The sequence below is a fragment of the Mirounga leonina genome, unplaced genomic scaffold (genome assembly GCF_011800145.1).
Source record: "Mirounga leonina isolate KUSES-001 unplaced genomic scaffold, KU_Mleo_1.0 Mir_151, whole genome shotgun sequence".
Classification (NCBI taxonomy): domain Eukaryota; kingdom Metazoa; phylum Chordata; class Mammalia; order Carnivora; family Phocidae; genus Mirounga; species Mirounga leonina.
This window is the reverse complement of record NW_023270377.1, coordinates 7805045-7830308: the sequence shown is the minus strand read 5'-3', so window position 1 is coordinate 7830308 and position 25264 is coordinate 7805045. Positions and strand designations below refer to the sequence as shown.

The 25264-nt window shown below is 43.3% G+C and overlaps 1 protein-coding gene across 5 annotated transcripts in view; it reads right to left on the bottom strand.

Annotated features, from left to right (window-relative positions):
- The window catches only part of LOC118011951 (nucleolin-like), a 33801-nt gene extending 8537 nt beyond the window's left edge, over positions 1-25264 (bottom strand). The window contains exons 1-6 of one of the 5 annotated variants that reach the window (XM_035006899.1): positions 24388-25261; positions 23432-23479; positions 17949-18036; positions 14008-14131; positions 10414-10547; positions 2539-2933 (exon numbers count right to left, since the gene is read on the bottom strand). In XM_035006899.1, coding sequence (XP_034862790.1) covers positions 2848-2933; positions 10414-10547; positions 14008-14131; positions 17949-18036; positions 23432-23479; positions 24388-24465 — 558 coding nt within the window. In that variant the 5' untranslated portion in view covers positions 24466-25261 and the 3' untranslated portion in view covers positions 2539-2847. Of the gene's footprint in view, positions 1-2538; positions 2934-7725; positions 9913-10413; positions 10548-14007; positions 14132-17948; positions 18037-23431; positions 23480-24387 lie in introns of those variants that run through there. The other 4 variants (XM_035006897.1, XM_035006895.1, XM_035006896.1 and 1 more) reach the window with 4 other exon arrangements.

Here is a 25264-nt window from a genome sequence, read left to right as displayed (position 1 = left end):
CCTATAGCTGCTGTGCTTTCTTGGGAACCACGACTTTTGGGTGGCAACAGGGCCAACTCCATGGGTATGTGACCCATATTTTGAAGGGCCCTGGGATTGGCTCAATGCTCCGCTGTTCCTGTCTTGAAACCTTAACAACTGTTGAACAGGAGTCCTGCATTTTCATTTTGCGCTTGTCCCCATAATTACGGTGCTGGGTGGCAGAACTCATACTGCCTCGGGGATCCCTATCACTGCTATTTCTCAGAAACGTGCTGGGCCCTTCCCTTTGCTGGGCCTTTCCTCAGCCTTCCTGGGGCTCCTGATCATGCTTGTCTCCAGCAGCTCACTGTCTATTGGGAAGCCTAGAAAGGACGAGAACCCTACAGGGGGAGGATGGGAACCCTATTGGGGAGGATGGGAACGCTATAGGGGGAAAAAGTAATCCCTCTGGTGAGCTCATCCATGGCCTCGTGGTTGTTACATCTGCTGGAAACCTTCTGGGTCTTACCTTACTTGACCCTTTGGAATTTGACACTCAATCCTTCTATTCCACAGAGTCTCGAGACTAGCTGCTTCTCCCCTGGACCACCTTCTCACTGCTTCACAGCCATCAGTGTCCCCTGGGCTTCCTTCCATTTTTTTAAAAAGTCAACTACTGAGGTGTAATTTACATACAGTAAAACTCAACCTTTTGGGGTGTACAGTTCAATGAGCTTTAGTAAACATGTACAGTCATGGTATAATCCAGAAAGAATACTGCCAGCCCCCCCAAAGTTTCCCTTATGCTCTTTTGTAGTCCGTCCCCTGTCACTCCCAGCCCCCATGACCCCTGATCCACTCTGTCTCTATGGTTTTGCCTTTCCAGGTCATAGAAATGGAACCATACAGCAAGTAGCCTTTGGGGCCTGGCTTCTTTCACTTACCATCAGGCCACTCCCACATGAATATTATTTTTTGGTGTTCCAGGCACAGCCCTGGCTGAAAGCACCAGTCTCTGCTGATGACACCCACCGCTTACCACTGAGACCCCTCAGGATCCCTCAAACCAGCTCCTCTGCCCTCATTCTCTCTATTGGTCATCAAGCTAGAAGTCTGGGAGGCATCCTTGACTTCGTCTGGCATCCCTCCATATCCAGAAGTAACCCTCCTCCATCCCCTCCCGCACTGCCTCGGTTCAGGCCCCCCCACCCACATCCCTGCAGGAGTCTCCAGGCTGGTCCCCCTGCCTTCCCGCCCTGGCCCTGCCCCAGCCCAGTCAGCCAGTATCAACCCCCCAACACTGCAAGTGCCTGGGGGGCGCAGTTGGCCAAACTGGCCTCTGCCTGTCTCTCTGGCCTCACCTCCCTCCGCCTCCCCTCCTCAGAGCCCTGCACTTCCGCCAAACAGCGGGTGCTGTTTTTCCTGAGCCAGAGTCAAGACTATTGAACAACTTCACAGACACTGACAGTGAACTTGATGAAATGACACTGTTGCTGAGTAAGCGGCACCCAAGTAAAATAGTTCAAAATGTCTACTGGTCATTTCCAAGAAACTTAAGTGTAAAAAGCAAAGTGCAAACGGGATCTAGAATAGGCTCCCTCTCGTGTAAAGAAGGGGAGCCAGAGAATATACACGTGCAAAAAGAAATACAGTACGAATAAAGCGGACACTGAGATTGGTTACTGGGTGGACGACCGGGGTAAGAAGACCAGAGAATGGGAGGCATGGGGAAGCCACACTTCTCTGGATACAGCTGTATAGTTCTGACTTTTAGAATCATGACTAGATTTTATACTTCTGAACACATTTGTTAATCCACAAGGAATTGGGGAAGAGGGGGAGTGGAGATGACCCGGAGAGGACTATGAACAGGAACAAATGACCCTAAGTGTACTACAAATGAATAATAACCCAAGGACACTGGGAGCACTCACCTAAGCAACTTTAGAAGAGAGTATTTTGACCATACACTCTAAGACTAAAGGAGAAAAACTGTACAATATTGTACTCTAAGTAGTAGGCTTATTTTTCAGAGAAGTGTGTGTCAGAAATTCAAAAAACACTGGGGGCACCCAGCTGGCTCAGTAGGGAGAGCATGCAATTCTTGATCTTGGGGTTGTAAGTCTGAGCCCCACGTTGGGTATAGAGATTACTTAAAAATAAAATCTTTTAGCGACATCTGGGTGGATCAGTGGGTTAAGCATATGACTTTTTTTTTTTTTTAAAGATTTTATTTATTTATTTTTAGAGAGAGAGAGAGAGAACACATGAGAGGGGGGAGGGTCAGAGGGAGAAGCAGACTCCCTGCCGAGCAGGGAGCCCGACGCGGGACTCGATCCCAGGACTCGATCCCGGGACTCCAGGATCACGACCTGAGCCAAAGGCAGTTGCTTAACCAACTGAGCCACCCAGGCGCCCCAGCATATGACTCTTGATTTTGGCTCAAGTCAGGATCTCAGGGTCCTCGGATAGAGCCCCCTCGGGCTCTGCACTCTAAGCTCTGCTTGTCTCTCTCCCTCCTTTCTGCACCTCCCCCAATCTCTCTCATGTGCACTCTCTCTAATAAATAAAATCTTTTAAAAATAAAATCTTAAAAAAATAAATGCAGAAAATATGCGTATTCTAGCATTAAACAGGTAAATAAATACACTGTGATGAAAGCCAGATTTCTCACTATCAGAAAAATCAGTTATAAATACAGAAAGGGGTCAGCTAGAATAAACAGTGTGGTCTTGGACCGGAAGTAGAGGCATCGTTGTGAACTCATGGTTTTCGAAATACAAATATGTCCGAACAGCTTGTGGTAGGTATCCATGCGTATGTACGTACATTTCCTGACTGTCCAGTGAGAGGGTCTGAAAGTCCTAACGCCCAGCACCAACGATGTCACCCAGCACCCAGGTCTTGGTGTCTCATGCCATTCTGCAATGAAAAGCACCACGGCTTCTTGGAGAATAGCCATATCTTCAGGGCTGTGGCAAGGAAGTTACAAGATGAGCCTCCCACATCTTGTGGTGCTAGAAGGTAAGGAAGGGTTCAAATCCTAACGGGGACATGTGGACCCATATCAGTGGACACAGGAGGCAAACTTGAATGGGCTCCCATGCCAAATCTGGGACAACCTGACAGACAAAATAAATAATGATCATAATGGATTATAATCCATAGAAGAAGCTATAGAATAAAACAAGAATCTGTGAGTCCACACGGATATAAATACTTGAATGAATGAAGAAAAAAAAAAGGTGAAGGGAAAAGTCTTCCCCACAGAATTCCAACCAATCAGGGTGCCTGGGTGGCTCAGTCATTAAGCGTCTGCCTTCGGGTCAGGTCATGATCCCAGGGTCCTGGGATCGAGCCCCACATCGGGCTCCCTGCTCGGCGGGGAGCCTGCTTCTCCCTCTCGCACTCTCCCTGCTTGTGTTCCTCCTCTCGCTATCTCTCTGTCAAATAAATAAATAAAATCTTAAAATAAAAAAAAAGAATTCCAACCAATCAATGTAGAATGAGGAAAACTGAAAACTGCCATTTGGCAGATACCCAGTAATAATTGTTTCAGGAAAAAATCAGCAATAGATGCTAAAATTACTAGGGAAAAGTAGGATGAGGAACAGGATATTTAGAGAGTCTCTTAGGATCTCTCTTTGAGAGAACTTACAAACAAGTAATATTACAGTGAAGGAACCTGACAGAAACCATCTTAAGCATAAATGACTGGGGAGGTGGTCACTCCAAGGTGGGCCAGGAGAGGCTTCTCTGAGGAGGCAACATTGAAGCTCTGACCTGGGTGGTCAGAAGACTTGGAGGGGAATATTCCAGAAACAGCTCTGTCCAAGGACTCAAGGCACAGAAAGAAGGCAAGTGTCAGGTATACAGTGAAGAGTAAAGTAGATAAGAGATCAGGGAGACAGGAGACCTCCTATTACACATGGCTTTGTAGTCCCATGGTAGGTAAGGAGTTCAGGCTTTGTTTTTGTTTTTGTTTTTGTTTTCTGTTTCTTTTTTTTTTTAATAACTGTGTAAACTACACATAACCTTGACCATCTTGATTATTTTTAAGTGTATAGTTCAATGGTATGAAATATATTCATAACGGTATGCAACTACCACCACCATCCATCTCCAGAACTCTTTTCATTTTGTAAAGCTAAAACCATACCCATTACACATGAAGTTCCCATTTCCCCTCCCATGCACCTGGCAACCACCATTCTACTTTCTGTTTCTACGATTCGGACTATGCTAAGTATCTCATATAAATGGAATCATCCTGTATTTGTTCGTTTGTTTTGTGACTGCTTATTTCACTTAGCATGATGTTCTCAAGGTTCATCCATTTTGTAGCATGTGTCAGAATTTCCTCCTTTTTAAAGGCTGAATAATATTCCACTATATGTATATGCCACATGTTGCTTATCCATTCATCCACTAAGAGACCCTTGGGTTGTGTCCATGTTTTAGCTCTTGTGAACAAGGGTATACAAATATCTCTTCAAGATCCTGATTTCAATTCTTCTGGGTATACACCCAGAAGTGGAATTGCTGGATCATATGGTAATTCTACTTGTAGGTTTTGAGGAATCACCATACTGTTCTCCACTGTGGCTGCACTATTTTATAGTCCCACCAACAGGGCACAAGAGTTCCAATTTCCCCACAGCCTGTCCAACACTTGTCTTCTGTTTGTTGTGTGATTGCGGCCACCTAATGAGTCTGAGGAGGTATCTCATTTGCATATCCCTACTGATCAGTGATGCTGAGCATCTTTTCATGTGCTTATTTTGTATTTGTTCATCTTTGGAGAAATGCCTATTCAAGTCCTTTGCCCATTTTTAAATTGGGTTGTTTGGTTTTTTGTTGCTGAGTTAGAGGAGTTGGGGTTTTATTATAAATGATGAAATAGCCAAGAATGTTAAGCCGGGGAGTAATGTGTCCTAATTTGAGTTTTTTGTTTTGCCCTATTTTTTGGTCACTCTGTTGGGTGGAGAATGCTTTGAAGGCAAAGAGTTGTAGATGGAGACACTAGAAACAGGGAGGCCATTTTGGGGTTTTTGTAGAAGTTCAAGCAAGAGATGATGGTGGTCCCAGCTAGCGGAGTGTTCACTACAAATGGGATTGTAGAGAAGGGGGAAGATTTGAAACCTTAGTTAAGTAGTATAATCAACAAGATTTTGCAACTAAATAGAAATGGGAAATGAGTAAGAAGAAGGAGTCCAAGATGACTGCCAGGGTTCTGGCTTGAGACAGAACTGGGTAGATGATGGTACCATTCACTAAAATAAGAAAACCAGGGGAGAATTGGTTTAGGAGCTGGGGAGAGAAATGATGAATTCAATCGTCAACACCACACATTGAAATGGCCTGTGGGACATCCCAATGGAGAGGTCCAGCAGCTTCCAGGCTGGCATTTAGAAGGAAGAGCTGGGGCACCTGGGTGGTTCAGTCAGTTGAGCAGCTGACTCTTGGTTTCAGCTCAGGTCACAATCTTGGGGTTGTGAGATCAAGCCCTGCATCAGGTTCTGCACTCAGCATGAGGTCTGCTTGAGATTCTCTCTCCTCCCTCTGCCCCCCCCCTGCCTGCTCACTCTCTCTTCTCTCAAATAAACCTAAAAAAAAAAAAAGAAGAAGAAGAAGGAAGAGTGGGGCTCGAGATTCCACAACGGAAGCCTTGCACATAATAATTAAGTCATGGGACTAGATGGTTCCAAGGGAACTTCCTGAAAGTGTAATAAAAACATAGGTGTAGGGGCGCCTGGGTGGCTCAGTCGTTAAGCGTCTGCCTTTGGCTCAGGTCATGATCCCAGGGTCCTGGGATCGAGCCCCGCATCAGGCTCCCTGCTCTGCGGGAAGCCTGCTTCTCCCTCTCCCACTCCCCCTGCTTCTGTTCCCTCTCTTGCTGTGTCTCTCTCTGTCAAATAAATAAATAAAATCTAAAAAAAAAAAAAAAGCAACAACACAGGTGTAGGTACACATGTACGTAATTATTGGAAGAAGGTTGGTATCTTTTAACCACTGCTTGAAGAGAGCCCTGACTGACCTCCCCTGTCCTCTTCTCCTCAAAAAGGTTAAAAGTCACTGGTAGGGGCCCCTGGGTGGCTCAGCCAGTTAACTGTCTGCCTTCGGCTCAGGCATGATCTCAGGGTCCTAGGACGGAGCCCCACATCGCACTCCCCACTGAGCAGGTAAGTTATAGGGAGAAAAAGTCATTGGAGGAAAATCAACATTCAAGGAGGAGGAGAGGGTCTGAAAAGCATTCAGAGAGGAAGGAGAAAAATGGGCATGAGATTTCAAGGGGAGGGAAGAGGTGGGCAGTGGCATCATATGCTGCAGAGATTAAGGTCAGCTCTAAAAGCGGGGCTTCTTCACACTCATTAATGGTCCCAGAACCTCTGCCCAAAAAGGCTGTCCTGAGTGTCATCAGATGCACTCTGCCTCTCCTTCCCTGGACAGCAGGGATTTTCTCTGGCCTTCTCAGAACATGGCAGAACAGAAAAGGGATCCCACACCTGGAAATCACCTATGGCTTATTTGATGCCAAGAGAACTCACCCTGGTTGGCAAAGGCCCATCAGTACACACCTGATGCAAGCAAATAAACTCAACTTGAGCTTGGAAGACTGACAGATATTTAGGATTTCCCTGTTTTTGTTTTTGTTTTTTTTAAAGATTTTATTTATTTATCTGAGACAGAGAGAATGAGAGAGACAGAGAGCACGTGAGAGGGGGGAGGGTCAGAGGGAGAAGCAGGCTCCCTGCCGAGCAGGGAGCCCGATGCGGGACTCGATCCCGGGACTCCAGGATCATGACCTGAGCCAAAGGCAGTCGCTTAACCAACTGAGCCACCCAGGCGCCCCCTGTTTTTGTTTTTAAGATTTTATTTTTTTATTTTTTAAGTAATCTCTACACTGAACATGGGGCTCGAACTTACAACCCCCGAGATGAAGAGTTGCATGCTCGACTCACTGTGCCAGCCAGGTGCCCCAGGATTTCACTGTTAAGTGGGGGAGAAGGGGAGGGGGGAGCAGATTACAAAATGATCCAGACTTAATGCACTCAACCATATAAAATAATACACAGGAAATTGAAAGAAACAAACATACCTAAATATTTATAGGGGTAACCTCTGGTTGTTGAGATTATAGATTTTCCCCTCTATTTCTTTATAGTTTCCAAATGTTCTACAATAAGTATATATCACTTCTATAATTGGACTGATTTTTCAAGATACAGTTTCTGCAACAGTGAGAGTCCTGTCCCAGTTTCACAGTGGAAAAACACCTTTTGGGTCACAGAGCTCTTTAAAACCCTGATGGTAGCTATGGGCCTCATTCTGCATCCCCTTGGGGTGGCCCTGATGCCAAGACAATGCCCAACCCTGCCTGTAGGAGGCAGAATGGTTTTGGGGCCAACCACAGTTTATTCTAATGCTAACCAACAATGTTAAAATTTCAAAGAAATGTGTAAATCCAAAATGGAAACACCAAAGAAACCCAGAGGTGAGTATTGGCTATGCTGTCCCCGCTCTGTTGGGGGGTGGAGGGTGGGGTTAAACTGGCCTGAGTCCCAAGATCAGAGCGGCAGGTCTGTCATCTTTGGGGACAGAGCTGCGCTAGGCATCTAAACATCCCATTCATCCAGCTCACTCCCTGGTTCATATCCCTGGCTCATGAGTGCCTTTAGGAAAAACGTGGCTGCTTTTAGGGCAGAGGTTTATCAACTTGAATCACTCTAAAGGCCAGAAAGGCCAAATACAGGAAAAATAAACTGCCAAGGTATAATCAAACTTCATTTCATATGTGATAAATACAAACACGGGACGCCAGAGATTGTACTTTAAATTTGACGTTGAACAAATATAATTTGGAAGTAGAAATAATTATTTAAAGTCTCATAATTTCTTTCTCCTTAGATTTCAAATCTGACACCTGACATTCCCTTCTTAAGCCCCAAGGTCAAGGCTGGGAATCTTGTGCAGCAACCTGCGGCAGAGAATTCATCTCCGAGTCCTTTAACTGGAAGCAATATTTAGTTTTATGTTGTTTCATGACAGAAAAGAGCTGCTCACAAACGTACGTACTTCCAAACATGGACAGAATCTTTGCACAGTGGTTTTTATATTTAGGGTAACTGTTCCCAAGATACTTATAGAATTCTGGGGTCCCGACACCATCATATTTCGTTTTCAGTAGGGTGTTCCCTGCAATTCAAGAACTTCCATTTGTAGCTCTTCGCTCACGTTATTAATGTTGATCGAGAAAGGTGAACTGAACAGAACAACGTCAGCTCGTTTTCATAAAATTTGAAATCAGAGTACCATTTTTGGAATTCAGTCTTCAACTCTTTAATTTGGGAAATATAGTTCTGGCCATCTCTTTCATTTTCAGAAACTAATTTCAGCTTAGGGAAGTGGGCCAGATTGTTCCTTGCCTAATGAGTTTCCCAAAGACACGGTTTTCTTAGGAAGGAGCAAATTGAATCGTACATCTGTGTAACCACTTGTGGGCGTCTTTGCAGAGAAATATCCAACGTGTTTAGGTAAGTCATAATGTCAACCAAAAAGGCTAAATCTTTGACCCAATCTTTGCTAGTAAGCTGAGGAACCGATTTTCCTTTAGAAGACATGAAAAAATCAATTTCTTCCAACAGTTTGAAAAACCACCTGAGCACCATGCCATGACTCAGCCACTTATGTCCCATGGAGCAAGACAGGCTTCCATACTGTGCATCTAACTCGCTGAACAAAGCACTGAACTTTCTGTGGTCTGAGCCATGTGACCGGATCCAGGTTATGCTGTGAATCACTATGTCCATGACATGATCCATTTTTAACTTTTTAGCACAAAGTGATTCCTGGAGAATGAGGCCATGCATGGACTTCAGTTCCATGTCTTTGCAAAGCCCTGACACTTTAGATTTAAGTTTTGTAACAAGTTGTTCAACACCAACCAGCGCCGAATTGCCATCTGTGTTAACACTTACTAATTGTGACCAGTCTACGTTAAATTTTTTAAGGCTTTCCTCAACACAGACAAGAAAGTCATTTCCTGACGTGGCGCCTGTCATGGGAACCATGTCCAAAAGTTCTTCCGTCACATCAAAAGTGCCATCAACACCACGAATAAATACAGCCAACTGGGGGGCATTAGCTCCATCGGCCCCTTCATGAGCCGCAATGGAGAAAGCCACAAATGATTTAGCTTTCTCTTGCAGCTTGTCCTGTAAATTCACTGCCCTGCTGTCAACACGCTGTGAAACAATATTACCACTTAGTCTCAGATTGGCAAAACTTGTCTCTGTTCAGGGCACATAATCTCCGCTGCACTCAACAGACATTCCTTTATAAACTCGCCGTCTGTAAAAGGTTTCGATGCCCGGGCAATTTTCTCACTTAACATATAACTGCATTTCATAGCAGCGTCATTTATTTTATTCACGTTCAAAAGTAAGTCGTGTTGAAATTTCAGTCTTTTTTTCAGTTTGTTAAGTTTTTTATCACGCATCTTTTCGGTATACCCATCATTCCTACTATGGTTTGTTTTATAATGGCGTCTGAGGTCCAAGTCCTTCGACACAGACACACTTTGTTTGCATATTAAACATGTAGGAACATTCTTGACCTCCACAAAGAAATAAGCTCGCTCCCATTCTTCTTGAAACGTGTGGCTTTCTTGTTCTAGCTTTCGTTTTCCCACTTTTGAAGGACACAAACCCATAAGAAATATTAAAATGTCACCTTTACGGTGAGAAAAGTACTACTTTGCAAGAGAAACATAGTGACTATTTTTTCAAAGTGTGTGTTGTTCACTCCTTCAAAGTAGGAGAGAACTGAGCGAATCGTGGGGGCTGTGGGGAACAGCTAAGAAGAAACCTCTGATTCTCCTGTGCAGATGGCCGCAGACACGCAGGAACACAGCCCCAGGGCACTGATTCTCTGAGGCCGCAACAAAAGAAGCTGGAAATCCAGATTTTTATGTGAAACTCCTTGATTCTTAAAAATATCCATAATAAATTGTGGGGTTTTTTCCCTGTGAATACTAGATAAGCTACGACGTCTACCCATCAGATTAGGCAGCTTAGGGACACTGGTTTGGGGTCTCTGATTTAAACCAGACAAAAACTCTACTTGAAGAGAATTAAATATTGAATTCTGAAACCACAGGTTTAAGAAGAGCCTGTCCAAACAGAATCCTAGAAGGTTCCCAAGAAGGGGAGCTAAGCTGATGGATCTCAAAGTGCCATGTTTTTGCAGACTTCATGGTTATAGTTAACTAGGACACTAGTCATTTGCTTAATAGAAGGATGACTTACACATTTCTGATACAGGCAGACATTGTATGGAAGTGTCCCTATCCTCCTGCTAGCCCCTCTCTGGGGAACCCTGTTGACAACCCTGGCAAGTCTCAGTCTACAGAGCTGTAGCATCCCTTACTCCTCCATGTGCTGGGCTTCTCACCTCTCCCTTCTCGGCCTTGGCTTTTCTCTTCAACATGGCCCAGAACTACAGCAAGCCCACCGATCTTTGTTCCTCGCTTCTCGTCCAAGGCTCTCTCTGCATCAGCCTGTGACTTGAAGTCAACATACGCAATCCTACAATTGTGGGGGGGGGGAGAAGAAAGAATAGTCAACATTTAGTACTTTTATTGTCTTCTGAATTAGTAATACACATACAGGATTCAAAATGCAAAAGTTAGAAAAGGATATGGTGAAGTGTGCCTTCTGCCCAATTTCTATCCGTACAGGTAACATGCCATACATATAAAAAGCAAACATACACATATATACACTCTTTTTCAAAGCTTGACTGAGATATAATTTACATATCATAAAATGCATCTATTTAACGTGTACAATGAGGGGCGCCTGGCTGGCTCAGTCGGTGGAGCGTACTACTCTTGATCTCGGGGTTGTGAGTTCAAGTCCCACACTGGGTACAAAGATTACTTAAAAATGAAACCTTTAAAAAAAAAAAAGTGTATAATGGTTTCTAGTATGTTTACAGACTTCTATAACCATCACCATGATCTAATTTTAGAACGTTTTTGGGGCGCCTGGGTGGCTCAGTTGGTTAAGCATCTGCCTTCGGCTCAGGTCATGATCCCAGGGTCCTGGGATCGAGCCCCACATCGGGCTCCCTGCTCCGCGGGAAGCCTGCTTCTCCCTCTTCCACTCCCCCTGCTTGTGTTCCCTCTCTCACTGTCTCTCTCTGTCAAATAAATAAATAAAATTTTAAAAAAAAAAAAGGCTCTTTAATTTTAGAACGTTTTTATCCTCTCCCAAAGTAACCACCGGCAGTCACTCCTCATTCCCTCTAACTCATTCCCACCCCTGGCCCAACTACCTTGCTACTTGCCTATCCTGGACATTTCTTATAAATTGGATCATATGAACATGCAATCTTTTGGGTCTGGCGTCTTTCACTTAGCCTAATGTTTTCCAGATTCATCCAAGTAGTAGTATGTGTCAGTACGTCATTCCTTTTTATGGCAGGATAATATCACCTTGTAGGAAATACCACACTTTGTTTATCCATTCATCAGCTGGTGCACATTTGGGGTTGTTTCCACTTTTCGGCTATTATGAATGAAGGTAATCTTGCACACGTGTAGAAGTGTGTGGCTATACGTTTTCATTATGTTTACCCCGTGCAGCAGAATTGCTGCCCCATACGGCAACTCTGTTTAACACATTGAGAAACAGCCAAAACCAGTTTCCCAAGCAACTGCACTCTTTTATTTTACATTCCCACCGGCAATGAACGGGGGTTCCAATTTCCCCATCGCCTTGCCAACACTTGCTATTGCCTGCCTTTCTCATTACACCCACTCTGATCGAGTGGAACTGCAGGATAAAATGGTACATGCAACTATAATTGATAGATACTAACTCATCTTCAGAGACTTCACGAATTTCCCTTCTACCAACAACATCTGAGCATGCTGGTTTCTCCAACCCTCTTCAATACTATGGAATACACCTTTTGATTGTTAACATCTAATAGGTAAAATGTTGTATCTAAACTAAATCAAAATTGCATTCTAATTTACAATTCTTTTAGTATGAGTGAGGCTAAGTATCTTTTCTTACGTTCAAGAGAAAATTACTTTTCTGTGACCTTCCTGTTCATAATTTGCCAATATTTTTACTGGGTTGTTGGTCTTTTTCTTTTCTTTTTTTTTTTTTTTTTAAATTTACTTATTTCTTTTAGAGAGAGACACAAAGAGAACATGGGAGGGAGGGGCAGAGGGAGAGAGAGAATCTCAAGCAGACTCCATGCTGAGCTCAGAGTCCGACATGGGGCTTGATCCCAAAACCCCCAAGATCACGACCTGAGCCGAAACCAAAAGTCGGACGTTCAACCAAATGCACCACCTAGGTGCCCCTGTTGGTCTTTTTCTTACTGATTTGTGAGATGCACTTTATCTATCAGCAAATTAGCCCTCAATTTTGATAGAAATCATGAATTTTTTTTTCCTCGTTTGTCACTTGTTTTTCAACTTTGCTTACGGGATTTTTTTTTCCCCATGTAGATGTATTTTATATTTCTGCAGTCAAATTTATCTGTTCTTTTAGGACTTCCAGGATTTGTGTCATACTTAACAGGCCTCCCCCTCTTGCAGCTTATTAAAAATAAACAAACAAAACAATCTCTAGGTCTCCCTCTGGTACTTTATGATTTCATATTTTCATTGTAATCTTTCATGGACCTGTAACTTACTTTGGTGAAAGATATGGAGTAAGGATCTGTTGAGTAAGAATATTCTTGAAGAGTGCACCACACTCACTTCTGACATAGGTATTATGCTTTATTTAACACGTCATGAATTCCCTGGCATCTCCTAATTCCCCTTTGTAATAATACCTCATGTAAAGGAGTAATTTAAAGACTTAAGTATATGTAATCAAAACTTAACTAACAATAGAGAAATTCTATGGCTTTTGGCAGCAATTTTTTGTTTTGTCGTTTTCCAGTGTTGCTGACTACAAGCATAGGAGAGCCCCCAAATCTCCTCACAGGAAACACTGACGATAGGGGTGCCTGGGTGGCTCAGTTGGTTGAGCGACTGCCTTTGGCTCGGGTCATGATCCCAGGGTCCTGGGATCAAGCCCCGCATCGGGCTCCCTGCTTGACGGGGTGGGGGGGCTGTTTCTCCCTCTCCCTCTGCCACTCCCACTGCTTGTGCTCTCCTGCTCTCTATGCCAAATAAATGAATAAAATCTTAAAAAAAAAAAAAGAAAGAAAGAAACACTGACAATAGCAAATTGCTGACAATACGGGATGTATCCTTTCAGACTTGTTTTCTGAATTGGCAGGATTCTTTTCTAGAGATTATGTTCTTCAGAATATACAGGTATAGACTATTTTAGAGTTCACCTATACCAACAATTTTCACTCAAATGTATGTGTAATCCTGATATGCAAGCTGCACCTCATTAAGAATTCCTTCAAAATAGGGGGCCCTGGCTGGTTCAGTCAGTGGAGCGTGTAACTCTTGATCTCGGGGTTGTGAGTTTGGGTGTAGAGATTACTTAAAAATAAAATCTTAAAAAAAAAAAAAAAGAAAATTCCTCCAAAATACATCCCATTCCATCCTTCCTAATTTTACCACATCCACCCTCTTACTCTACCAAAGCCTAGCTACATAGCGCTAGTGTTTCATTAATTGTTACAACATAGCTCTAATGGGCCCATTTAATGCTCTGTTCTGCCCCTGTCCGGGCAAATCAGCAAGCGTGTTGGTTTACTAGAGTCAACCCTGGAGAGAGAAAAATGGAAATAACCCATGACTGAACTCCTCTAATCCTCAACCTTGAACTTCGTAGAGTAAGTCTTCATTTCTCAGTGACACCACTATAGTTTTCTAGAAGCTTCTGGCTGTCCATTTATGATGCCCCCTTCAGTTTTTTATGCCTGCTGGCAGAAAGGTTGGATAACTACTTTTTCCTTCTTTAAAATCAGGTGTAAGTGATTTAGGAGAATGTAATGAAATTCTGTTATGTCTGAATCCAGCAGAAATATATTCTTTTTCAATATAGGTACAAAACACACCTTTTACTCATCCCATCCTTGCTCACCAATCTGATTTGAAAGGCATCCTTAAACACTTCTTTTAACTCATGCTGGGTGACTCTGTGAGACAGGTTCTGGATCAAAAGTGTTTTGGCATTCCAACCTACGTAACACAAAAGAGTATTTTTAGTCTGAGTTCAGATCTAATAAGCATCCAAAGTTCTCTAAAGGAGAAAAATACTTCTCCAGGAGTTGGAGAGTGTTAATAGCAATACATATTCCCTCATTTAACAAATCTTTGAACACATATCTGGGCGACGGCCTGTGCTAGAGGCTACATGAAAATACAGACTTGGCATCTACTCTCAGGAATGTGGTCTTGTTGGGGGAAAAGGCTAGTAAGCAAAGTCACATACTTACAAACTCTGGTAAGTGCCAAAAAAGAAAAGTAAAAAGGGAAATGAGAACACCCAGTAAAGACTTAACCTAGGGGCACGTGGCTGGCTCAGACAGATAAGCATGCGACTCTTGATCTCGGGGTTGTAGTTTGAGCCCCATGTTGGATGGAGAGATTACTTAAAATAAAGTAAAAAAAAAGAGGGGCACCTGGGTGTCTCAGTCGATTAAGCATCCGACTCATCCGACTCATCTCAGGGTTGTGGGACTGAGCTCCATGTTGGGCTCCACACTGAGTGTGGAGCCTGCTTAAAGATTCTCCCTCTCCTTCTCCCTCTGCCCCTCCACGCTCTCTCGCTCTCTCAGAGGGGAAAAAAAAGGAAAGAAACTCCCCCCTAACCACCCCTCCTCACCCCAAAAAGACTTAACCTAGTCTGGAAGTAAGGGAAACTTTTTCTGATCTTGAGGAAGTGACCTTTAAGCTGAGATTCTATGGATGGGTTGCAGGTAGCCGGGGAATGAGTTCTGGAGAGAACATTATGACAGAGAAGGTAAGGTACATAAAGACAGAGAGTATGGTAGACAAAAAACATTATGACAGGGAAGGTGAGGCATCCAGCTTGAGCACAGAGGGTGAGAGTAATGTAGACAAAGTTTGTGCTGGGCAAGGAGGTGACCTGGTGGTAACTGACTACTTGGACTGAATAAGAATCCGAGACTCATTCCTGACCCAGAGTTTGTCTAGATACACAGGTATCTATAAACAAATTACCTTGTTTGCATATCTTTCTTTACTTCCTTTCCTTTCGGTTTTCTCAATTTAATTTCATAGCCAAGGACCTTTGTCTCACTAAGTTTCAAGGCTTTTCCCTGGTCATCAGCAGATTTAAAATTCACATAACCGAATTTCCTACAGAGATGTAAAAGAAAAGGAAAAAAACCCCTAGGTAAGATCAAAAGGCACATGACTTTGGGTTGGTTAGTCATACTGGATGTGAAAGTAGAAATCAGCAGTGAGTCATTTACAATTTAAAACCAAGGCTCCACCAACTAGCAATACAAATGCCATAAAGTAACCAGAGAGGAGTGGCTCTCACCCCCAGGCAAGTTTGAGAAGGGCTAGAGGGTGCTTCTAGAACGCGGTGGGGGTGGGTAGAATCCAGACCTGCTGTTACATAGCCTGCAATCCACTTGACAGTCCCCAAAACAAAGAATTATCTGGTGTCAATAATGCCAAAATTGAGAAACCCTGTTCTAGAGCAAGGACTGAGTCGGTGCAAATTCACCTATTGAAATCTTCATTACTTTTCTGTTTAGCGACTGACCGAATTTAAACAAAAGCTATAGAAAACGAAGCTTGAAATTGTAAGGTTGTGAATTTTTGTTTTAAGAAAGAGCCATCTGCATTTGTGAACTGGAACAAAAATATCACTCCTAATGAGGAATGTGTTAGCAGACCCAAGGGCTATTACAAAAAGATTTTTTAATGCAAAAGGAATTCTTATTTACTGCAAATGCAACAATAATGCAAAATATAGTTAACACAACCTGTAAGCACAATGTGACAGAAGCTGTAGCTCTGGAGCCAGATTCTGGGCTCAAATCCCAGCTCTGCCATTTTTGAACTGTGTGATACTGGGTACATTACTTAACTTCTCTGTGCCTAAATCTTCTTTGTGAAATGGGGATAGTATCAGTAATTACCACTGAGGGCTGTCTTACCAGATTCCATGAGTTCATATAAATAAGGAACAAAGAATAATGCCTGGAACGGTGAGTGCTCAATGAATGTTCACTATTATTATTATCTTTTTGTTCCTACCTAAGACAGTCTGAGTACTATAAAATATGCTCACACCCAGGAAATATGCTTCTGATGCAAAAGAAGTGAGAAAGATAAAATGCAACTTGGCAAAAAAGCAGAAGTGATGCAGGACCTATATTTGCCACCATAGCTAGGGGGCTGTGATTAAAGGTGTGACTTGGTTTAAAATAATTCTGGGCAAATAACATTGCTCACAGTGGAAAATCATGAAAATACGTTTCTGTAACAAGGAAAATCTCAGGATTATTTTAACACTCCAATTGGAAAAAATGGGATAGCAGAGTTTCATCTAATGGATTTTCTAAGAGCCACTGAAGGATTTTTTTTTTTTTTTTAAAGATTTTATTTATTTATTTGACAGAGAGACACAGTGAGAGAGGGAACACAAGCAGGGGGAATGGGAGAGGGAGAAGCAGGCTTCCCGCTGAGCAGGGAGCCCGATGTGGGGCTCGATCCCAGGACGCTGGGATTATGACCTGAGCCGAAGGCAGACGCTTAACAACTGAGCCACCCAGGCGCCCACCACTGAAGGATTTTTAAATATATGAGCTCCTCTTATCTATGGCTTCAGTTACCCACAGTCAACTGTGTGGTCTGGAAGCAGATGATCCTCCTTCTGACCTAGCATCAAGAGGCCAACAGTGCTCTAGCTAGAGGTCACAACGCCTGAGCGTGGACCTCAGTCATCTCATCCTGGAGGCATTTTATCATCTCACATTATCACAACGAGGGCGACTTTGAGAGAGAGAAACCACATTCATGTAACTTCCATTCCAGGATATTGTTATAATTGTTCTAATTCATTATATTATTGTTAATCTATTATGGTGGCTAATTTATAAATTCAACTTTATCACTGCTATGTATGTAAAAGAACCAACGTAGCGTAAGTAGGGTTCAGTACCATCTGTGGCTTCAGGCGTCCACCAGGGGTCTTAGAACATATCCCTGTGGATATGAGACTACTATACTCTCCGTCTCACCGTGAACTGCAAGAGGCTGAGGTAAAACACCACCATGGGCTCAAGAGCAGGTAACAAGGGGCGCCTGGGTGGCTTAGTCGGTTAAGCGTCTGCCTTCGGCTCAGGTCATGATCCCAGGGTCTTGGGATCGAGTCCCGCATCGGGCTCCCTGCTCGGCCGGGAGCCTGCTTCTCCCTCTCCTTCTGCCCCCTGCCCCCAGCTTGTGATGCCTCTCTCTCTCTCTCTGTCAAATAAATAAATAAAATCTTTAAAAAAAAAATAGAGCAGGTAACAAAAGGATGTGACAAGACAGAACCCACAATAAAATAGGAAGCTACTGGAACTCCTAATTTCTCCAGGGATAATAATGCCAGGTTGGTAAACTTAATGTTCTTAAATTATTGGTATTTACCTGGACGAGCCAACTGACACTAACAACTGTGAGATTTTTAGCAAAAAATTCACTGAGACCTGTTTTTAGTTCAGCAGCAGTTTTGTCAAAATTCAGGTTTCCAACAAACAGTTTGAAAGTTACAGGTGGTTCAGCTGCCATACAAAAAGGTAAAAAAAAAAAGAAAGAAACGAAAAAAAACCCTCAAACAGTGCAGAAACAATGACGCTAAAAGAAAATTCCACTGAAGTTTCTGGCATATTATAACACCTAACTGCAGTAAAAATCCCCTTGTTTACCACTTGGGCTTTTACTGTGTCCACAAATTCCAAAACTGCAGATGCCTATTCCGTTATGAAATTCTCCATGTTTTGTCTCGTGCTTTAAAACACAGCAAAGAAGTTACCTTCCAATTTCTGTCTTCTGGTTTCAGGGGAAGCCTTCTGTTTGGCCATCTCCTTCTTCCGTTTATCAGCTGTTTTTTGGGGCAGGCTCTGTGGGCAAGAGCCAGAGTATATTATATTTTTAATGATCTGTCTGTACCACTCATGAGTAAATTGGAAGCTTTCACTCTATCCACAAATATCACACCTATGGTAATGCCTACTCTTCACAAAACCTATGGGTGCGGTCTGGTCAGAGTACTTTTTTTTTTTTTTAAAGATTTTATTTATTTATTTGAGACAGAGAGAATGAGAGAGAGAGAGCACATGGCGGGGGGAGGGTCAGAGGGAGAAGCAGACTCCCTGCTGAGCAGGGAGCCCGATGCGGGACTCGATCCAGGGACTCCAGGATCATGACCTGAGCCGAAGGCAGTCGCTTAACCAACTGAGCCACCCAGGCGCCCGGTCAGAGTACTTTTAAAAGCATTCATAAATTAATCAGAACATTCTTCAAGTTCCTAAAAGAAATCCCACAGCCCCTGCCCTTCCCTTACAACTCCAATTCCTTAATATGGGCTACCCCTCAAGTGAGCTGACTTGGGTCATTCCGGCCTTCCTCCTCCTCCTCTTCCTCACAGTCTTTGTCATCACCATTGTTGTCCTGCTCATCTCCACCAGGCCCCCATAGGAAGGACTGTTCTCCCTCTGGCCCATGTAGAATACACATCTTTTTCAGAATCTAAAAGAAAACCCACCTAACAAGTCTGCCACACAGACTTGTTAAGAATGAGAATAACAAATTGCTCTTCCAGAGAAACTGCTCATAAATCCGACTAAAATACACCAACCTAACGAAAAAATTCAATGCCACTTTAACTTCTTATTTTGAAATAATTTGAAATGTACTGCCATTATATTTAAATAAAAATATTAATAATTACTTCTTCGGAAACAGTATCATTTAAAATGTTGCACAGACTCTGTCAAGACAAAAACAAAATCACTGACAATTAAGTTTGGGGGACAATTAACCTGCATGGCTCATAAGCACCATGACAGAAACAATCAGTGGATAATAGTCATAGAAAACTCTGATTCTGGTCACGTGGACAGTAGAGGTCAAAGGTCCATTGAGATTCCTCATCCACGAGGCCATGCCTGAAAAGTCAGCCGGGGATTGCCAAGGCAGCTTTCTGCAAGGTGGGAGCTTCACAGAACCCCTCTGGCAGCGATGTGGGATGGGAGGCAAGGCTGTCCCCAGAAGAGGATTGATCACCTTCTTCATCCTGGTCCAACTCAGCCTTCTTATCTTCTTCCTCCTCAGAGCTCCCGTTTCTCTTCTCATGGTCCTTGAACTTGACACTCCTGTCTTTTGGCAACAGGGCCCATGTGGCTGCCTTCCTGTGTGGGGATATCAGTTTCTCAGCAAACACGGGAGCCAGAGACTTTTTTTCTTCTTTATTTTCTAGAGAGGTAGAAACTTAATTACTTCTTTTTTTCTTCCCACCACTCTGCTGAGGGGTGACGACCTGGAGAGAAGTGGCAACACTGAAAGCACATGTTCCCTGCGCCCACGAGGTTACAACCACACTGTATGGTCAGCAAGTACAAGATTCGGTCAGGCATGTGTGTCGGGGTCTATGCTGAGCTCTCGGAGTTTCTCAATGTGTAGTATAAGAGAGCTCCCAGCACCACCTGGCATGCTTGTCTAAAGAAACAGGAAAAGGAAAAAAAAAAAAAAATTCCTAGACTTCACTTAGAGCTATCAAATCAGAATCCTTACAGGGAAGGAACTAGGTTTCTAGAAGTTTCCAAGCTACTGCCCTAAGAAAACAGGAAAATATACCAAGTCAACTACTGTTCAGGTGGTTCCACATGCCATTAGAGTGCCAACTCTTTGTTTGTTTGGTTTTTTTTAGATTTTATTTTTAAGTAATCTCTACACCCACCATGGGACTTGAAATCACAACCCTGAGATCAAGAGTCACACGCTGCATCAACTGAGCCAGCCAGGCGCCCCTACACTGCCAGCTCTTTGCATACAAAACACAAAAGTAAAAGAGTCCCCCACAACAGGCACCTGGAACATAAAGAGGAATGAGAGCCAAGCCCCTAAGATTGGGCCTCATGCTTCCTAACTGTACCATCAATTCCATCCCACAGCTACTGATAACTGAGCATGGTACTATAAAACTAAATAACTAAAGATAAAAATGTTAGGGGCACCTGGGTGGTGCAGTCAGCTAAGCATCCGACTGTTGGTTTCGGCTGAGGTCATGATCTCAGGGCCGTGAGATCAAACCCTGCATCAGGCTCCACGCTCAGCACAGAATCTGCTTAAGATTCTCTCTCCCTCTGCCCCTCCCCCACTCGCGTGCAAGTGCATGTGCTCTCTCTCTCTCAAATAAATATTTCAGCAAAACATTGAATGAATACACAAAAGGACAAAACGAAGAACTATGGGCAATAAATAAAACAAGTGTCTTCATCTTGCCAGTGTTAACTAGGAACAGTGTCATAACAGAAGGAAGGTATTACTGGTATTATTATGAGATGAACTATATCCCACTAAAACCCATATGTCAAAGTCCAATCCACAGTATCTAAGAATGTTACTGTATTTGGAGACAGGCCTTTAAAGAAGTAATTAAGTTAGGGCGCCTGGGTGGCTCAGTCGGTTAAGCGACTGCCTTCGGCTCAGGTCATGATCCCAGGGTCCTGGGATCGAGTCCCGCATCGGGCTCCCTGCTCTGCATGGAGCCTGCTTCTCCCTCTCCCACTCCCCCTGCTTGTGTTCCCTCTCTCGCTGTGTCTCTCTCTGTCAAATAAATAAATAAAATCTTAAAAAAAAAAAAAGAAGTAATTAAGTTAAAATGGGGTCATTAGAGTAGGCCCTAATCCAATGAGAGATTAGGCCACAGAAGATAGACAAATGACCATGTGAAGACATAGTAAAAAGGCAGACGTTTACAAGCCAAGGAGAGAGGCCTCAGAAGAAACCAAACCTGTCAACAACTTGATCTTCAACTTCTAACCTTCAGAATTATGAGAAAATAAATTTCTGTTGTTTCAGCCAACCAGTATAGGATATTTTATTAAGGCAACCTTAAGGGGCGCCTGGGTGGCTTGGTGGGTTAGGCATCTGCTTTCAGCTCAGGTCATGATCTCAGGTCCTGGGATTGAGCCCCACATTAGGCTCTCTGCTCAGCGGGAAACCTGCTTCTCCCTCTCCCTCTGCCCCACCCCAACCCCCGCTCATGCTCCCTTGAGAGAGAGATTTCTAAATAAAATCTTAAAAAAAAGGCAAACCTAGCAAACGAATACAACTGGTATATATAGCACATCACAGGAAGAGATAAGTAGCTACCATGTGATAAGTATTACTGGTTATGAACATACATAGGCAAGCAGATGAGGGACCAGTTCATCTGGCATGGGAATGATGTGGGATCAGGGAAGTTATGGGAAAGAGATGAGGGTTTTATTTGTTTTTTTAGTAATCTCTTCACTACCCCTAGATTAAGAGTAGCATGCTCTTCCAACTGAGCCAGCCAGGCACCCTAAGAGATAAGGGTTTTAATGAATTAATTTCAATGAGCCAACTTTAGGGTCTGGTTATCCTAAAAGTTCATCTACCTGTGAACGTACTTCTATATGCTGCACCAATCAGAGGAAACCATTATAGAAATCACACTTTAGGGGCACCTGGATGGCTCAGTTGTTAAGCGTCTGCCTTCGGCTCAGGTCATGATCCCAGGGTCCTGGGATCGAGCCCCGCATCAGGCTCCCTGCTCAGCAGGAGACCTGCTTCTCCCTCTCCGAGTCCCCCTGCTTGTGTTCCCTCTCTGTGTCTCTCTCTGTCAAATAAATAAATAAAATCTTAAAAAAAAAAAAGAAGAAATCACAGTTTAGAGAGGAATGACCTAGGGTGACCAGTGTGAACAGTCTAGAACCACATCACATGCATATCAGCCTAGGGAAAATATAATGTGACTATTCCTGTTTTCCTCCAAGAACCAGAATGGGTTCCAAAGCAAAAGCTGCATTTACCAAGAATTTCCTGGATGATTGCTACAAAAGCTAATGCAACGTACAGTGAACATCATAATACAGTAGATGCTCTTTTAACTGTGTCTAACTATGTCTACTTAATCAAATCACACTAACCTGTATCTACAGCTAGATTAAACGACAGTCCCCATCCCAAACAGGACTTACTAACTTGATGTTCATGAAATGCCAAGCACGTGTGGCTAGCAGGTTCCTCTATGGCACTCACAGAACACCTGGCCATTTCTGCTGCCATAGGCTAAAGCAGATCCTTAATAATTATCAATTGTTTGTTCCAAACCTGTATATGACCCTTGTATTTAAGGTTTCAATTACATAATAAAATCATATAAACCAATCAAATCAATGCAAAAAGTAAGTTACTGAATCTGTGAAAACCATGTTGAATACTTCGGACATATTTGATAAAGCTTAAAAAAACTGTAGTCAAATTAGGTGTGGTTGAGCAACCACAAAAGGATGGGAAAAGTGGTAAAAACGTAGCAGTATTCAAACTGCTTTACTAGGAGTTTTTTAGGTTTTGCTTTGCTTTAAAGAAACAAACTTTGGGGTGCCTGCCTGGCTTAGTCGGAAAAGCATACAACTCTTGATCTCGGGGTTGTGAGTTCAGCCCCACGTTGGATGCAGAGACTATTTAAATACTTAAAAAAAAAAAAAGAAACAAACTTCATATTACAAAAGCTGCACTTACGGGCATACTTTGTACTGGGAAGACAAACTACTCCAACACTGAACCCGAAGTCAAAAACAAGGCCTCAGTCCCACATCAAAATATTTGTAAATGAATAAACATTTAACATGGGTGGGTTTTTTTTAAGATTTTTATTTATCTATTTGAGAGAGAGAGAAGCAGGACTCGATGATCCCAGGACCCCGAGATCATGACCTGAGCTGAAGGCAGACGCTTAACCGACTGAGCCACCCAGGCGCCCCCACGTTTAACATGTCTTAAATTAAAATCAAAAGGTATGTATGGATAATTTACTTCTGATTGATTAAAACAACTACTAGACTGAATACGGTTGATAAAGTTTCTATTATACAAGTGGCTGCTTAAAGTGGACAATAAATACATCCTGGCTGCCTCTCAAAACAAGTTGCTTGGCGGGTGGGGGGGGCGGGAGACAAAAAAAATGAACTGGGAAGAGGTAGGGCCTTTGGATTCGGCAGAACCATGTATAACCCCTGCTCTGTCACTTATTAATTATAAAACCCTGAGCAAGTAAGTTAATGGCTAAATCTGTTTTCCCGTGTATAAAATGGAGCTGATGATGCCTGTCTAATACAGTCGCTTTGCTAATGAAATGAGATGATGCATTAAAGCCTAGCTCAGTGGCTACACACGGGAAGCATTCACTATTCATGGGCTGTGTACCCACCATCCACCTAATTCTTTTAGGACTCAACTTAAACCTATCCATATTTAAATACTCACACAGAGGCTCCCAGCCAGAAGCAGGAAACACTGTAGGGACCTAAGTATCTGTCAAAAGAATAAATATGGAAACACAGGTGTTTGGCAGGCACACAAACTAATGGAATTTGATGGAGCAATTTTTTTTTTTTTTAGATTTTTTTTTTTTTTATTTGCGAGAGAGAGAATGAGAGACAGAGAGCATGAGAGGGAGGAGGGTCAGAGGGAGAAGCAGACCCCCTGCCGAGCAGGGAGCCCGATGTGGGACTCGATCCCGGGACTCCAGGATCATGACCTGAGCCGAAGGCAGTCGCTTAACCGACTGAGCCACCCAGGCGCCCTAATGAAGCAATTTTAAGAATCAAGAGATCTTCTTTCAAACCAGTATTTCCGGGCAACCAGTATCACTTTTCTTTTCTTTTTTTTTTTTAAAGATTTTATTTATTTGCCAGAGAGAGACACAGCGAGAGAGGGAACCCAAGCAGGGGGAGTGGGAGAAGGAGAAGCAGGCTTCCCGCGGAGCAGGGAGCGCAGTGTGGGACTCGATCCCAGGACCCCGGGACCATGACCTGAGCCGAAGGCAGACGCTTAACGACTGAGCCACCCAGGTGCCTCAACCAGTATCACTTTTCAAACAAAAAAAAAACACTTCTGCTTTCCCCCAAAACAAACCTCACTTCTCACAATGTACTATTCTTTTCAGTTGACACTGGTACTTAATTTGCTAACATTCCATTTGGAATTTTTGCATCTATGTTCATGGGAGTGGTCTGCAATTGTTTCTTGTTTTTTTTTTTTTTTCCTAAAAATGACTGGGTCAGACTTTGGTATTGAGTCTAGGGTGGGCTTGTGAAAGTAGTCTGAAAGTGTACACAATACCACTTCTGAGATTAAACAAGGCAGTTCAACTGTTTTACTCTGGATTTTGGTTGTTGACCTTAGTAAGTCATTCTGCTCCACACTGTATATACAATTACCTCATCTCTACTGTCACTGTCCTTCTCCTCCAACGTCTCGTCTTCCCCATCTTCTATCTCCTTCGCAAAACGACTCATTTTCTTCTGTTCACCTGGATTTTTTTCCCCCCGCTTAAAATGGACACGATTATTAGGCTCATCACAGGGCCTTCAACATTCCATGGGCTAAGCACATTTTCTCTCCGGTATCTGTAATAAGTTTCTATTTGTAACAAACACATGTCAGGCCTCATCTTAAAGTTACTTTCATTTTGAATCTTTCACTCACAGTAGTGAATATCAAAATATTTAGAAAAAGATAATTTTTGGCATCTATTTGTAGGTCCGATGTCCCATACCTTGTCTTTTGCCACGATCTAGAAATGGTTAACTCCTCGAGGTATTAGGCAAGCTTCCAAGAACTCCTCCCTTTCCCTCTCATTCTGTTCCCTTCAACACGCGTTTTCAAATAATTTCGATGTTTTTAAAAAATTGATTCCACTACCAGCTGCTCAAATGAAAGCACACAGGGCCAAAATAAAGCCCCCTTACAGGTAAAAAATCAGTACCTACAATTCAAGTGTCTTTACCTTTCCAGACCGAGAACTCAGTGTTAAGTGGAGCAGCGTCCATCTCTACCTCCCTGCAGCACAAATAAGGAGTCTCACACCAGAACCCAGAACCGCCACTTCTCTAGGTAACCCGCACAGTCTCGTCCCTCCTGGGGAGGCGATCGCGGGTGTACGGCCCCGCCCACCCAGAGCCACCGCGCACTGCAGAGCCGGGGGCGAAGCCCCAAAGGGGCCCGCCGCAGCCCGCAGGCGCCGACAGGTCTGGAACGCCCTCCCGGCGGCAACCGGAGAGGGAGACCCGGGCGACACACACACTCCGGAAGAAG